The 15,492-nt window shown below is 33.4% G+C and overlaps 2 protein-coding genes across 5 annotated transcripts; one reads left to right on the top strand and one right to left on the bottom strand.

The window, feature by feature from the left end:
* The first annotated feature begins 981 nt into the window (after positions 1-981).
* On the top strand, positions 982-4,141 carry LOC145000029 (heterogeneous nuclear ribonucleoprotein 1-like). Of its 3 annotated transcripts, none has more exons than XR_013661091.1 (3): positions 982-1,440; positions 2,062-3,357; positions 3,768-4,141. XR_013661091.1 is itself a non-coding variant. In XM_078959175.1 (2 exons), exons 1-2 carry the CDS (start codon positions 1,219-1,221, stop codon positions 3,226-3,228), a joined length of 1,389 nt encoding a protein of 462 aa, XP_078815301.1. In that variant the 5' UTR covers positions 982-1,218; the 3' UTR covers positions 3,229-3,542. The 3 variants fall into 3 exon arrangements, 1 of the variants encoding a protein (XP_078815301.1); XR_013661092.1 differs by having other exon boundaries at positions 2,062-3,337; XM_078959175.1 differs by lacking the exon at positions 3,768-4,141 and having other exon boundaries at positions 2,062-3,542.
* A 654-nt stretch (positions 4,142-4,795) lies between these two features.
* LOC145000500 (uncharacterized) lies at positions 4,796-13,602 on the bottom strand. Of its 2 annotated transcripts, XM_078959731.1 has the most exons (23): positions 13,472-13,602; positions 13,153-13,388; positions 9,336-9,553; positions 9,103-9,208; positions 8,913-9,014; positions 8,679-8,738; positions 8,497-8,575; positions 8,238-8,385; positions 8,016-8,139; positions 7,744-7,924; positions 7,479-7,656; positions 7,267-7,369; positions 7,073-7,168; positions 6,949-7,001; positions 6,747-6,870; positions 6,594-6,656; positions 6,311-6,532; positions 6,164-6,237; positions 5,934-6,027; positions 5,711-5,847; positions 5,307-5,387; positions 5,125-5,230; positions 4,796-5,016 (listed from the first exon to the last, which is right to left on the bottom strand). In XM_078959731.1, exons 2-23 carry the CDS (start codon positions 13,333-13,335, stop codon positions 4,936-4,938), a joined length of 2,613 nt encoding a protein of 870 aa, XP_078815857.1. In that variant the 5' UTR covers positions 13,336-13,388; positions 13,472-13,602; the 3' UTR covers positions 4,796-4,935. The 2 variants fall into 2 exon arrangements, with proteins under 2 accessions (XP_078815857.1, XP_078815858.1); XM_078959732.1 differs by lacking the exons at positions 13,153-13,388; positions 13,472-13,602 and adding an exon at positions 12,501-12,641.
* Positions 13,603-15,492: the final 1,890 nt, after the last annotated feature.

The following is a 15,492-nucleotide window of genomic DNA, read 5'->3' on the forward strand; positions in this document are numbered from 1 at the left end:
GTAAGGGTTCAAAATAGGTCCTTAACCTGGAGACTTCGTATTTAGAATCGATAATCGGCTCCAACAAAAGAGCAAGAACTTCTGAGTCGGATGTGGGTTTTGGTGTCAACCTCAATGACGACTTCGATGGCTCTGAAGGAGAGGGAAATGGGAAAAAGATGACATCTTCAAGCAGAAAAACGAGTAACGAAGACGTGCTTGCGGAGAGAATTGACAAAACTCTAAGTTTCTTACAAAAAAAAAAATGAAGAAACGGAGGAAGTTCGGCGCCGGAAACAAGCACTTACCGATATTCAAATTTTAAACACGAAACCGCAACCGGATATCGACGCGGAAAATCTAGCCGAGTTTCTGAAAATCCAACAATAAGTTCGGGATTAGTATGAAAATTAGGTTTTTAACGTTTTAATTTTTATGTTTAATTTATATGGGTTTTTTTAGTTATTTAGGTTTAAATTTTTCTTTATGTTTTTTTAGTAATTTAGGTTTGAAATTTTATGTTTTTATTTTTTTTAGTAATTTAAGTTATGTAATGTGTTTTTACGTAATTTGAAATATTTAATTATGTTTTTTTTTTAATTTTAATCTAAATATTAAAAAAAAAGTAAAAAATATATAGTGATAACCATTTCAAAAATTAATGAATATATAGGGGAGATGATGTGACGCATAAGTGACATCGTTTTTTTAAGGATCATATAGCTGATCTAGTTTATAGGTAAAAACATATCCCAACCTCTGAGAGATAACCAATTGTAATTGGTATGTTTGAGTGATTTGATGGTATACACAAAGGTTTTATGTGTCACAAAATCTTTTCCTAATGAGAGCAATCATGTTTAATTTATAATTTCACTCTGATGGTTACAAAAATAGTAAGTTTTAATATAAAGAACAAAATATGCTCAAAATCTTACATAGGTGCGCGTATCTCCGGACGTGAAAATATCTGTAGACTCTAAAATCTAGAAAAGGAAAAAAAAACCTACAAGGACGAAGAGATTAAATCTCATCCGTTGGTTAAGAATACCGTCTACTCCCAATCACTTGTTATTCTCTCATCCAGGTTGACCCATCATCGCCTCCGCCACAAACCCTCCTCAATCACCCCTCTCTCGTTTGTTTCTGAGAGAGACACAAGGGGAATATATACATAAAAACCTTACTATCCCAGCTTCAGAGACACACACATACATACATATATATAAACATTAATCTATGGATTCAGATCAGGGGAAGCTGTTCATCGGTGGGATTTCATGGGAAACTTCGGAGGAGAAGCTGAAAGAGTATTTTGGTAATTATGGAGAGATTCTGCAAACGGTCGTAATGAGAGACAAGATCTCCGGCAGGCCACGCGGTTTTGGTTTCGTCGTCTTTTCAGATCCTTCCGTACTCGACACTGTTCTTCAAGAAAAACACACCATTGATGGCCGAACGGTATTTCTCCTACCTAGATCTCCTTTTCTTGTTATAAATCTTCATTTCATTTACTTCCGCTACTTATTCCTTTCCGATTTAGGTTTATACCTTTATATTTTCTAACCCTAGTCTTGTAAAATAGTGTCTACCACTACTGGTTTAGTGGTAATTAATGACACCAGCTCAGACTTATATGTAGGACTAACGCAAAGGATCTTACTCTAATGAGAATTAAAACCGTTACATGATGTGTGTCCTCGCTTTTTGGTTTTTATAACCTCGATTTTGGATGTATTATTGAAAAGGGGAAACTTGCTTTTTGAAAATGCCCTAGGGGATGGCCAAAAACATAGGGATAATAGTCAATCTGCACCAACGAAATATCGCCAAAAAGACCCTTGGGGATTGTTATTCAGTGATTTAGAACATTTTTTCAATTATGATTCTTTTTGCTTTCTGATGGCTTACATTTTTTAGCGCATCCCAGTTTGGGATGGAAGGTGTCAAGTTGCTATTGTTATTGAATAGTTAAAAGAAAGATATAGATGTCACATGAGCTTTGAATATTTTCTGAGTCTTTATTTATCATGCACAGTTGTTATCTTGTTTTGACAATTAGCCATATGTTTTTTTTTTAAGGTGGAGGCTAAGAGGGCCCTATCAAGAGAGGAACAGCAGGTGTCAAAAGCTGGAAACCCAAGTGGTGGTAGAAGTTTTGGTGGTGGTGGTGGTGGTGGGGGAGGTACAAGGACAAAGAAAATATTTGTGGGGGGTTTGCCACCCACTTTGAGTGAAGAAGGATTTCGTCAGTATTTTGAAGCGTATGGACAGGTAACTGATGTAGTAGTAATGTATGATCAGCAGACTAACAGGCCTCGTGGATTTGGATTTATTTCATTCGATTCTGAAGATGCTGTTGATAGAGTTTTGCACAAGACTTTCCATGATTTGAATGGTAAGCAAGTAGAAGTTAAAAGGGCTCTTCCTAAGGATGCTAACCCTGGTGGTGGTGGTGGTGGGCGGTCTATGGGTGGTGGTGGTGGTGGTGGAAGTTATGGTGCATCTGGTGGACATACAGGTTCTTATGAGAGTAGAATGGATTCCAACAGGTACATGCAATCTCAGAGTGGTGGTGGTGGTGGTGGTGGTGGAGGGTTTCCACCATATGGGACACCTGGATATGGATATGGCCCGAGTAATGGAATGGGTTACAATGGGTATGGTAGCTATGGTGGTGGGACCCCAGGGTATGGTGGTGCACCATATGGAAACCCAAATGTTGCAGGTGCAGGGTATGGAAGCGCTCCATCTGGTGCAGCAAGGAGTTCATGGAATGCTCAGCCTTCCTCCGGATATGGTGGTGCCGGAGCTTACGGGGCTGCCCCATGGGGTGGTTCTGTTGCTGGAGGTGGTGGTTCGCAGGCGGCACCACCACCTACGGGTCAATCTCCGAGTGGAGGTGCTGGGTATGGGAGTCAAGGGTATGGTTATGGTGGTGGATACGGTGGTGGTAACGACGGGTCTTATGGGAATCCTGCTGGATATGGTGCTGTTGGCGGCCGTATCGGTGGTGCTCCGGCTGCCAATTCTGGTGGTGCCGGTGGAGATATTCAGTCCTCTGGCGGTGGTGGTGGCTACATGGGAAGTGGTGGTTATGGGGATGCTAATGGATATGGGAATTCAGGGTGGAGAGGTGATCCTTCACAAGCTTCCGCCGGGAACTATGGTGTTCAGGGGAATGGCGGGCAAGGTGGTGGTGGTGGTGGGTATGGTGGTTATGGCGGTGGTCCGGTGAGGCAGGGTTAGCAAGAGTGATTTTTGATCGGACAATTAATATCATGTTGCGGATGCCAACAATAGGATGACTGGTTTGGTTGGGTTGGCTTGCTTGATGATTGATTCTCGGTAGCTTGAAGTAATCTATTATCTGTTTTGGTTGGTTGCTTTTTTTTTTTTTCTTTCTTCTAAATAAGCAGTATTTTTGAGGAGTAGAGTTGGTTAATCATCATTTGCTTCTTCTTTTTCTTGTGTTTGGCTTGGTTATATACTTTATATTATAGTGTGTATTAGATTTTGTTATGGTGATATAATTTTCATATATTAACTGATATGATTCTCTATCTGTTCAGTTGTGATGTGGCAATTCCGGAGGCATTTAGCAGTGTAATTATGATATGTAATGTAGTTAGTATAAATAATAGTGTTAGAAGCTAAGAGGAGTAATGCTGTTGCTGTAGTTGAGTGAGTAGCTGTTGTAGATAGTGATAGTGGTAGTGGTAGTGGTAGATGAAAAAGAATTTGACAATGGCATAATCATTTGTCCCCTGTGGCCTTGTGTTGTACAGGAGGAGAGATGCGTTGCTGACTTGCACTATTAAGATGGAGCTTGAAACTACTCTTATGCTGAAGGTCTGTCTGGTTGCTCATTCATTACTCATTACATGGATGCAGTTGTTTTCTTCATTGGCTTTATGGACAGATGGAGGAGCTTGATTTGACTGTGTTGTGGTATGTCATATGTCAATTTTAAGTGGCTATGGTTATACTCTCTATCCATTCCATTTGTAGATGGAAATTCTGCCAATTTGACATAGAGGTCGAGACTTATCTGGTATACTAGACATTAGGTTGTGTGTTTGGTTTGGAAAAGGAATGGAATTGGAATAGAAAAAGAAACCATGTTTGTTTTGCTTGACATAATCAAATGGTCTTGAAGGAACTCGATCTTACTCATTTTTTTTAGCTTGTGGAGCTGGTTTTTTTTTTTTCATTCCATTTTGTGGTTATGCGCAATAACATGTTTATATATGTATTTGTTGTTTAATTTTCATTATTTTGATTAATCTAAATCTAAATTTTTATGTCAAAAGCTTGTTGGTTAGTAAAGTCATTATGGATGTGTTCGACACGGGTTGTTTGGGAGCTTCTAACATCTAGTGTTTGACAAAAACTTTCGTTTTGAACAGAAAGCATTGTTTGAACAAAACGTTCTAAAATCAAATGTTCCTTCACGTTTAACAAAGTGTTACAAACTATAAGCAACCTGCTATAAGCCACCAACCAAACATGATTATGTAAATACGATTCATTTCATTACCATGTTAATTCTCTTAGTTAACAAAACAAACCTGAGTTGATTTCTAAAATTGGTTGAAGGAATGATCATAAAATCTAAGCATTTAATGGACTGGTTTTGTATGGATCATATTTGATGCATTTCTGCCTTACAATCTATCAAGTTTAAAATTGGTTGAAGGAATGATCATAAAATCTAAGCATTTAATCGACTGGTTTTGTATGGATCCTATTTGATGCATTCTGCCTTACAATCTATCATGTTTACATAAGAAGAAAACACAAGCACAAATCAACATAGCAATAATGTATTGTTTTTCTCTTTGGAAAAAAAATAATGTATTGTGTTTTATTTGGAAGATGAAACCAATAGGGAATTCAATTGAGTACAAAAAAAACTAAATGCTGATAAAATGATGTTTAAGGAGCAAGTGACATTTAATTTAAAGAATAAGCCGAGGCGATACCCTTGTAAGGATCTCCTAGTGCAACAGTGTTTCCGGGCCTTGAAAACACAACCTTAAATAAATGAACAAAAAAGTGATGAGACTTAGCAAGGTACACTTTCTTCTATTATCTTATGATTATAAATTGATTACATGTTTTAAGAAAAAGAATACTAAATACCTGGTGATCTCCAAGTGTGTGGGTCTTAAAACCAGCAGCACAATAATCAAAATAGTATTCCCATGTACGAATGAATTTTTGGTTGAACCCCAGAGCAAGTATTTTGCTATGAACAACATTAATAATAATAAATACCACGCCCACAATCATCAAAATGCATAAAAAACATAACAATTATTTACCTTTGCTTTTCCATGAAGTTTTTCCTCCAATATCTTAGCGTTTGGTAGTAATGTATCCCAATGTTTTCCACTTGCTCTACACTGTAACAATATTAAGCATTTTGATGAGCTCCTCATATGACAATGAAAAGTTGTTAAAAAATAGGACAAACTGTAGGGAATAGCAATGTACTTTTCTCTCCCTACTAATTTGAGCACTATTCTTTATTTATTACCTACAATTTCAACATAACTATATATTGCTACCAATATGGGTTTTGTACTTTATTTGTCATAAGTATGAAACTGCAAATACATTGCTATTATGTATGAAGAAAAGGCAAATATGTGGCTATTTATTTTGTTAAAAAAAAGTAAAGTACATTGCTATTTTCTACTATTTTCCCTTATTAAATAAGTCTTACCAGAGGCCGGATGATGCAACCATCGCAGATGTTACTCTGCTAAGTGAAGGCAAGCAACCTCCAGGAAATATGTATTCTTTTATAAAGTCCGAGCTTCGTCTGTACTCATCATACCTCCTGTCTGGGATTGATATGAACTGATGATCAAAACTATATATCAGTTACTATTCGTCTTTTTAAAGTTTAAAAGAAGAAGAAGAAGAAGAAGAAGAAGAAAACTTGCTTGCAAGACAAAAAGTCCATCGTTTGCCAATACTGATTCACAACAACTAAAAAACTCTTCCATGTATTCATGCCCAACAGCTTCTAGCATTTCACTACAGATAGTCACATATATAGGAAAAAGATTTTAAATACTAAATCCTTAAAATTATGTTATTGAATAATGGCTAACACATTTAAACTAAAATTTATGTTAAGCATATTGACTAGAGAAGATATATGAGAACTCACCAAGATATTATTCTATCGTATTTGTAGGTATGAGGCAATTGCCTATAGTCACATAGTAGAAATCTGATTTTGTCCTGAAAGTGCATTTAAGAAGTCGATAAATCAAATGATGAGTTTGATCTATCACAACTAAATAATAATATATACCTGTAGGCCAGCTTCCTTCACTTTAGTTTCTGCATATTTTAGTTGCTCCTCAGAGAGGGTGATGCCAGTGTATTTACATCCAGTTCTTTTCACTAATTCAATAGCTAAAGTTCCCCAACCACATCCTATCTCAAGAACTTTATGTTCCTTATCAACTCTTGCCTTTTCAATCAATGAAGAGATCTTTCTCATCTGTGCTGTTTTCAAGTCTTCATCTTCATTCTATATATTTGTAAGTGCGCGTTAGACTTGAGTAAGACAAAAACAGAATTCAAATTCTTACCTTAAATATTGCACATGAGTATGTCATCGTGTCATCCAAGAACAATGCAAATAACTCATTGCTCTATATAATATAAGAATAAATGGTTGTAACGTTAGTGAGGTGCATAATGAATCTTTACAACATATAAATTAAAAAAAATATTTCAAATACCAAATCATAGTGGCGAGATATATTTCGACGTGCTTGAGTAAGAGAATTTTGCCTTGAAATATGATGATAGAAATACTTGGCTGATGCCACTCCAGCTGTTAAAATCATTGGTGTCCACCAGCCCCTAGAGTCGCACATACTTCATGCCATGAGTATAATTAAAGAACTACATATGAAGATGTGTTAATAGCGCTGTAACTACCTTTTTCTGGACTTTTGGGCACAACTTTCTAAATCTCTGTTAACAATGAAAATCTATGAAACAGGAAAACTTCAGTGAGAAAGCACAATAGGAAATTAACTAAACCGAAAACCATTAAGTTTACCATAAACATATTTAAAAGGCCTTCCTTTTTATCAACAAAGGAGAAATCTCCATTTATGTAAGCATCAGCAAGACCTAAATCGGCTTTTGTAGCAATCTGCATGGAGATTTCTTCATATATATTAATTAAATCATTCCGATCGATATATCCGTAAGACAAAAGTACAATTTCTAGAAGAGTTAAGATGCATTAACCTTCCAATAGAATTGGGGATTGTGAACTTTGAGATAAACTTTAAAATTACTCTTCTTTCTGGTTCCTTCAAAGGTGAACATTGTACCTCCTTCTTCTAATAAACTATAAAAAATGGAGTAACTATTATTATTATTATGTATAAGTTGTGTTATGTTTGAAAGTAACCCTCAAGAGTTTAAATTAAGGGACGATGTTTATTAATGTTCCTCACATTAAACTTCCCATAGCGATATAATCTTTAAGGAACCTAGCAACAAAAAACCTTGCACCAGTTTCCATTAGAGATGGTACCATATGTTTAGGGTCCTTGAGAATTTCACAGCTCTTACTAAGCATGCCATTTGCAGCAAGCATACCAGCCTTTAACCCATCCTCATGGAACCCATAACCTATAGAAATAAATTAAAACCAACAGCATATATAAATGAAAAACAGATAATCTAACATATCATATACTACAACAAGAATAAAACTACCTTGGTATGCACCACAAAACCAAATTCCTCTCTTCCCTTGAATTTGATTTAACTCAAGTGAAGCCTTCGATGCAGCAACTGATGGGACTGGATGACCAGTTGTCCACTTGAGCATCATATGTTTTGGTGTTCGGGGTGGATTTAGGGTAACCAGAAAAGGTGGCCCCTTATCATCAATGTTCTGCATTATGATCATGTAAATTATATTGTTGAAAAATATGATATTTTTGCACTTACATAAATGCGATCAATATAGCATTGATCATACAAACCTGAAGCACGTTTAGCCAATACGTTAAGCAAACTTTATTGTCCACGGTTCCAAGAAAGTTCCATGAGCTCCATGCAGATGGGTTCTGGGGCATTAGACTTTTGTCACGATGTAGAAAAATATCACTGCCAACAAAAAAGACTTGTAAAGTTTTAATCCGAATCTGAAATCATAAAGTAATTAATTAAAGAACTAAAGTATATATATATATTTAAGAAGTTACCTGTACACATAATTAAAAGCACCAAGAATTCGTCTTTCTTCGTGTGTAGCTTCTTCTCCTAACATCTTTAGAGTTTCTGGCGCATGCGTAGCCATTATGCATTCAGAATACGTTTCTCGCGATCCATCTTTGCATACAACTAAACAACCTGTTCGTACTCCAAAACATTCAACATGAGAAGCTTTGAAACAACTACTTTCTATACTAAAAATAATCTTCAAGATCACAAAACTCAAGTATGTAAAGAGAAATCACTTACAATTATCGACTTTTGTGATAGATTGGACAATGCAACCCATTCTTATTTGGCAACCTCTCTTCTCCAGTTCTTCTCTGACCTTTTATTCATTTAATCATATAGTTAAAATGATCCATCTCTTAATTGTGGTGAAGCTGATAGCTAGCATAATCATTCTACCATGAAAACAGTTAAGGAATCACCTTTTTCACGTAGGTTTGTGACCTCCATCTGATAGTAAACCACTGGGGGCGACCAAAAAGCTGATAAAATATTGAAAATTAGTGTGTGTGTGTGTATATATATATATATATATATATATATATATATATATATATATATATATATATATATATATATATATATATATATATATATATATATATATATATATATATATATATTGACTAGGAATAATTACGAAAAGGTTTGTCTACCTGAAGTAGATGATGATTGCGGCAAAATGAGAGAACGGAAAAAGCAGAGAAACTCTTAACTCCTTCGGCAGGGCAAGACCATATGGAGGAGCAAACTGGAACCTGTTACAAAATTTTATATCGTATATTCCCACTTAAATCGTTTTTATTAGTTCAACTATTAAAAAGCTACTTGTTGAAGTTTTCTCACAAGATAAGCATTCTGAAACAACTCAGAGTAACCATGTGACTTGAGAAAGTCCCCCAATGTTTCATTGCGACTAAGGTCTTGGTTGTTTTCAAGCTCTTCAAGATACCTATATCAGTTATGATATTAATTAGTTTTGAACTACTAGCAAATTTGCTTTAGTTATATTATTTGAAGCCTATATGTTTCGTTTCAAAACATGAATTCATGTAGTATAGTCAATTTGTAAAATTTACCTTAATACATCATCTTTAAACTTGGTAATTTCTCTAATCATCTTCCAGAAGTAAGGATTTAGTACATTCCTTTTTTGTGCAAATAAACCTGATAAACCGTTTCGACTGCCCCATTCACAACCATTGCCTTCATCTAAGCTTACGGAGAACGACATATCAGAAATCTCAATATCTACTCCAAGCGTCTCAAAGAACTCAATCATGTTGGGATATGTAACCTGAATATTCATCAATTGATAATTTATATCAAGTCACCTTAACAATTAGACTAAATTGCAAAAATGGTGACGTGGTTTGCAAAAATTTGTGAATGAAGTCCAAAATCTTTTCAACTTGCATCAATATTTGAATTTCAAATCGTTTTGGTCTTTAGTTCCTATTAAATTAAAAAGACGATTATATCCTTATATTTGTATTTTTTCAATTTTATGTTTACTTTTGATAATTTTAGATAATTAAATTAAAAGAAGGTCCCACCAACCCCACACCTCCCCATCTCTATTCTGTCTCACTTCCGAGTGCTATCCCTCTCATCACTATCGCCACTTCATATCCTCAATCCATTGCTCTGGCCCACTTAATCTCCTCCGATGAAGTGAGAGCTGAAAACCCTAAAATCTATCAAAATGTAAAAAAGTTCAAATCTTTTTAGTTTGATCATGTTTGCCTCCCTATCCCTTGTTTTTCACGATGACACCATGATCTTAGACAAGGTGATTGTGTCTCACAACCATCTTTACCTCTATTCAAGGAGATCCAACATCACCCCTTTCATCTCCATCCCAACCATCACAAACTATTACTTGGTCCCTCATCACCATCTTCACCATTTTCGTTGTTCTGACCTAGCCAAGATCATCCAACCAACGAGAAAATACACCCATCGTCTGTTATCTAAAACAACACCAAATAATCCCCTCTCAGATTAAAACTATAAGAACACCATCGTTATTGATTTCTCATCGTCTCATCAGACCAATTCCATCTATTATAGAAGCATCAAGGGCGGGGGGAAGAATTTGATACCTCAATCAGAACTCAAGAATTGGAACCATCAAATCAATAATTTAGAAAGAAGACGACACATTAATGTTGATCTTGATGCTGGTGAGGGCATCTAAATCAGAACATGGGTTGAAGATAACGGTAGTATATAGTGGTTGATGATGTTAGGTTTGATGATTTAGAGATGGTGAAGGGCTGGTGAAGGTTGGTAGTCCGATGAAGTTAATATGGTGATTGGATTGAAGATTATGAACACGGGGTTTAATGGTTTGTATCATGGTTGTGGTGGTGGTTTGTAGACTAATTCTTAAAAATGTAGAGAGATAGTGATGAGCTAGGTTATTGCAATAAAAAAATATATTAAAGACTAAATGTGCACAAAAACATTAAGAACTAAATGTGTGCAAAGTGAGAAATATATAACCATATTAAGTCATTTTCTCCGGTTTACCTGAAACGACCGGTTATAAGGATTGAATGTGTACAAAAATTTAGTACTCAAATGTGTACAAATCGATAAGTATAGTACCATCATTATCCCATTTATATTAATAGTAATAGTTTATGACATTAACCGATCTGGATTTTTTTTCTTTTAATTTAATTTAATTTAACTGTACAAGTAAAGTATTAACATACACCTAACATTATATGTAAGTGTTTTTGTGACTTTTCTAACTTTCTATCATTAGGTATGAGACCCGTGTACTATACGAGTTTATTAAAAATAAAAGTTTAATATTAATATATAAATATTTAATATTAAAAAAAATGATTTTAAATAAATACGAATGATATAATGAATAAGTAAGTAATTCAATCCATACTAATAAAAAACCATTGACTTATTTTAAATAATGATGTTGAAAATTAAGGTGTAAACATTAAATATTTTTTAAATTAACTTTCGAAATAAATTCAAATGAAATGATGAATAAATAGTTATTGAATCTATACTAATAAAAATATTATTGATATATTCTAAATAGTTGTTCTGAATCAAAATTTTTAAATAATTCTTTGAAAATGGTGTTCTTTTTCATTTATTAAGATAGAGATAGAGATGTATTATATACACATATGTATTTATAAGATTTAAATAAATAATAATTTTGCTAGAATTCAAATTAAAAGTCCAAAAAATTATAGATATGTTTTGAATTCAAATATATCATCAAATACACGACATTAATTGTATCATTAGAGCATCCATTTGAATTCAAATATATTTGTAAATTAATAAACGTTTAAATAGAATGAATATCAATGTTCTAAATAACGTAAGACGTGACTGACGGCAAGGTAAAAGTTAAGCCATGGCAAGCCTTAACGAGCCATGACGTTTTTCAAGGCATAACTATATTATATACATTAAAAAAATATAAATAATATAATTATTGAATTTTATCAAATATATGAAGTTTTTAAAAGTGTTATATTAATATCTAATAGAAACAAAATTAACAAAACTAATTTATTTTAGGTCTGATAAAAAAACAAAAGAAAAAAAAAACAAAAAAACCCACGCCTTAAAAAAAACCCGCGCCATAACGTGATATGATGTTTCTTGACACGTTATTTGGGCGTCACACTTTAAAAAGTTTTCGTAACAGCTACACCACGCCTCGCGCCATTACTCGCCTTGAGGTGCGCCGTGGCGCATTTTAGAATCATGATGAATATTTTACATATATAATAGTAGAACCATTAATTATTAGAATTGATTATTGATTAATAAAAATAAAATAAAAATACCACATAATAACATGTAAAATTTAAATATATATAAAATCTCATATAATGACATGTGATAAAAGCTTTAAGAAAATGACAATTAGCCAAAAATAAAACCATTCATTAAAGAATATATCTCTATATAAAACTTCAAAATATTAAACTCATGGTATGATAATGATGTTTCCCTCATTTTTTGTAGGCCACACCACCTTTTTCTTCACTTTCATTTTTCTCACCTAAAACCCAAGAAATAGGTGAGAAGCTCCCATTACTATTTTTTTTACTTTTCAAAAAAATATATTTCATACATATATTATACTTATTTTGTAGGGAATTAAAAACCATAAATTTTGATATATATATATATATTTTTTATTTTTTAATATATATGTAATTTTATAAAAAAGATAAAAAAAAACCTACCAAATAACATGGAGAGAGAGTGTGCGGCACCCTCCCTCCACCTTTTTCCCGCGTATTTCCCTCACCCAATGGATAATGTTACTGTGAGAAGGTTCACTCTTCCATTTCCCGCTGTAATACCGTCCACCTTACTAGTAAAAAAGCGAAATTACAACTTTTGATTCCTATGATTGGTTGTTGTGCCACGACTTTAAAAAAGGTAAACACATTTCCTCATCTTTTTTGTGGTGGAAATTGTCTAAATGAGCTGTTGGATTTTGCATTCCAAATATAGACACGTCGCATTTTTGGTTTAATATTTTTTTAACAATTTGTTTTTTCATGTATGTACTACAAAATTATAATATTCTATACCACATTACACCCTCTTCTTTCTACGTTTATTTACTGTTCAAATTAAAACACCCGACTAATTATAATAACCGATTAAACATTTGTTTGTTTAAGTAGTAAATCATATATTTTTCTAATTAAATTAAGATATAATTGCATGATGACAATTGATAAATAACTTACACAATCCTCAAGAGCATTTGAACGTTTTTAAAGAACATTCAACGGGTAGGTAAAGTTATGCAACATGAATGAAGGTAACCATCATTTGAACATAAATGAATGTATGAATAAGGGAGAAGGAATAGTCTATAGTTACCCGATTGAAGACCATAAAACCCAGGTCTACATCAACACCATCCATGGTGACAGTTTTGGCATGACCTCCGAGATACTCCTCCTTCTCATATAACACCACCTCAACCCCCGCTGTTGATGCTACATATGCCGACACCAGCCCACTTATGCCGGCACCTACCACCGCCACTCTCCTCTTACACATCCTCTCTCTCTCTCTCTCTCTCTCTCTCTCTGTGTGTGTGTCTCTCTCTCTCCCTGCAATGCAAAAACAAGTTCAAATGATGAATAATCCATGGATATGAAGATTTAAAATCTATAAAACAGATAACACATTAAACCTGCAGATTCAGAGAAGAGAGTGAAGTTGGTTAAGAAAAAACAGCTATTGTTTTTCCTCTAAGCCAACAATACTGAGAGGTCACTGGGTAGTACATAAAAGGTCCAGGGAATGGACAGAAGATGTTGGGTAGGACATTATATATGAAGCTCTAGATCTACTAAATGGATAAAGTTACAAGTATACGTAGAGATAATATTTATAATACGTAATACGTCAAAGACCAATAGAAGTCAAGCATCAACTTGCAACTCGCCCCACACACATATAAACAACTTTATAAAGTTAAGTATTGACGTTGGGTAAAATTAGCATGGTTACGAGGCCAAACATGAAGATGATTAATCTACTATTGTCATAAAGTTCAAGCATTGGATTGATTTACTTTCATCAACATGCAACGTCCATAAAAAAGGAAAAAGATTAAAGAAGAAAAACATCCAAAATTTGAATTAACACAAACAACTAGATTTAAACTAATCGAAAAAAGACCTATATATCGATTATGATCGAATCATTTTGATATCAAATTTATATTTTCTAAATGCGATTTAAAATAAAAAAGTAATTTTATATATTTTTGGACAGTTTATAAATACAATTTGGAAAAAGAAATGACACCAACTAATCTTAAGTTTTGGAATTTATACCAATGGTAGAGACAAATCAAGGAAACAAAGACAATGACCAACTGAAAGCCAATTAAGAGATTCGCCACGATATAAGATGGCTCTTAAATTTATTGTTTTAAGAAAAATCCAGAAAATTCAAAATTATTTATCAAAAACTCATGACTATTTTATATATATATATATATATATATATATATATATATATATATATATATATATATATATATATATATATATATATATATATATATATATATATATATAAAACTCTAGGTAGAGAATGAAAACTCTTCACACCCAATTGTAGTGGAGAGGTTGAGAATATATAACTTTACAACCTTGAATATTAAACAAATATACAAGTACAACACAATTATTGTCCAATACATGTAATTCTAAATTTTAAACGAGACTTTTATCCGACAACCTAAATTTACTTGATTGCGAATGTGATGTGGCCTTCTTATAGCCTTCTCACTACTAAGCTATAGGTAAAACGAGTTTCCTACGGATTGCTTAAGGAAAAAGCTTTTTAGGAATATATCTAATGAGTAGTTGGTTGTGACGGATTGCCTACAAAATTTTCTGTAGTTAATTTTCCTACGGTTTTCCTACAACTATATCTATCTATGGCTTAGCTACGAAACCTGTTTTATGTTTTACTACATATTACCTACAATGTTTTTACCTACATATTACCTAAGAGATTTTAGCTACGAATTGGCTACAAAAAATATTACATACAGATTCCCTATAAGAAATATTACCTACAGATTCCCTATGAATTTTCCAATTTTTTATGACAGATTTATCTATCGCAAATCCATCACTAAAATGATTTAAAAAAATAGAAAAAATTCAAAAATAACCTGTTTTTTTTGCGTAAATAAAATATAGTAAAACTAATAATACATTACAAATACAGAAAAAACCCATTGAATTCATAATTCAACCGGCCAAAATAAAATGTCATTAACATTCACAAAAAGCTAGGAACTATCTAGCGGATTACCGGATGGGTTGTTCATAAATGACCACAAAAATAAGTTTTCTAATACATTTCAAATGTTTAACATTCATAAAACTAGGAACAATTTGGCGGATTACCGGGTGGGTTGTTCAACTTTCTCAAAATACCGCAATTTGCTTTTTTACTTGAGCTTCTCACACATCCATTTCACGTTGTCCCATTTGAAATCATGCACTCATTTCAACTTCTCTTTCTTTCCATTACAAATCCAATTTAGCTGCATTTCGATTTGCATGTTTTCCATTTTCTCTCTCTAACCTTAACACTTAAAAAATGGTAAGAACATTAAAACTTAGTAAGCCTACTTCACTTTAAAAAAACAGTAAGAACAATGCACTTTAATTTTAATTCATTATAAGA

The sequence above is a fragment of the Lactuca saligna genome, chromosome 6 (genome assembly GCF_052625555.1).
Source record: "Lactuca saligna cultivar CGN05327 chromosome 6, ASM5262555v1, whole genome shotgun sequence".
Lineage (NCBI taxonomy): Eukaryota > Viridiplantae > Streptophyta > Magnoliopsida > Asterales > Asteraceae > Lactuca > Lactuca saligna.

Bases quoted from the DNA above. Each gene is read 5' to 3' on its own strand.
- LOC145000029 (XM_078959175.1), top strand. From the start codon at position 1,219: ATGGATTCAGATCAGGGGAAGCTGTTCATCGGTGGGATTTCATGGGAA. The intron at 1,441-2,061 runs GTATTTCTCCTA...TTTTTTTTTAAG, and splicing joins ACACCATTGATGGCCGAACG to GTGGAGGCTAAGAGGGCCCT.
- LOC145000500 (XM_078959731.1), bottom strand. From the start codon at position 13,335: ATGTGTAAGAGGAGAGTGGCGGTGGTAGGTGCCGGCATAAGTGGGCTG. The intron at 7,002-7,072 runs GTAAACTTAATG...CCTGTTTCATAG, and splicing joins GCCTTTTAAATATGTTTATG to ATTTTCATTGTTAACAGAGA. The intron at 5,231-5,306 runs GTAAATAATTGT...TGTTGTTCATAG, and splicing joins AACTTCATGGAAAAGCAAAG to CAAAATACTTGCTCTGGGGT.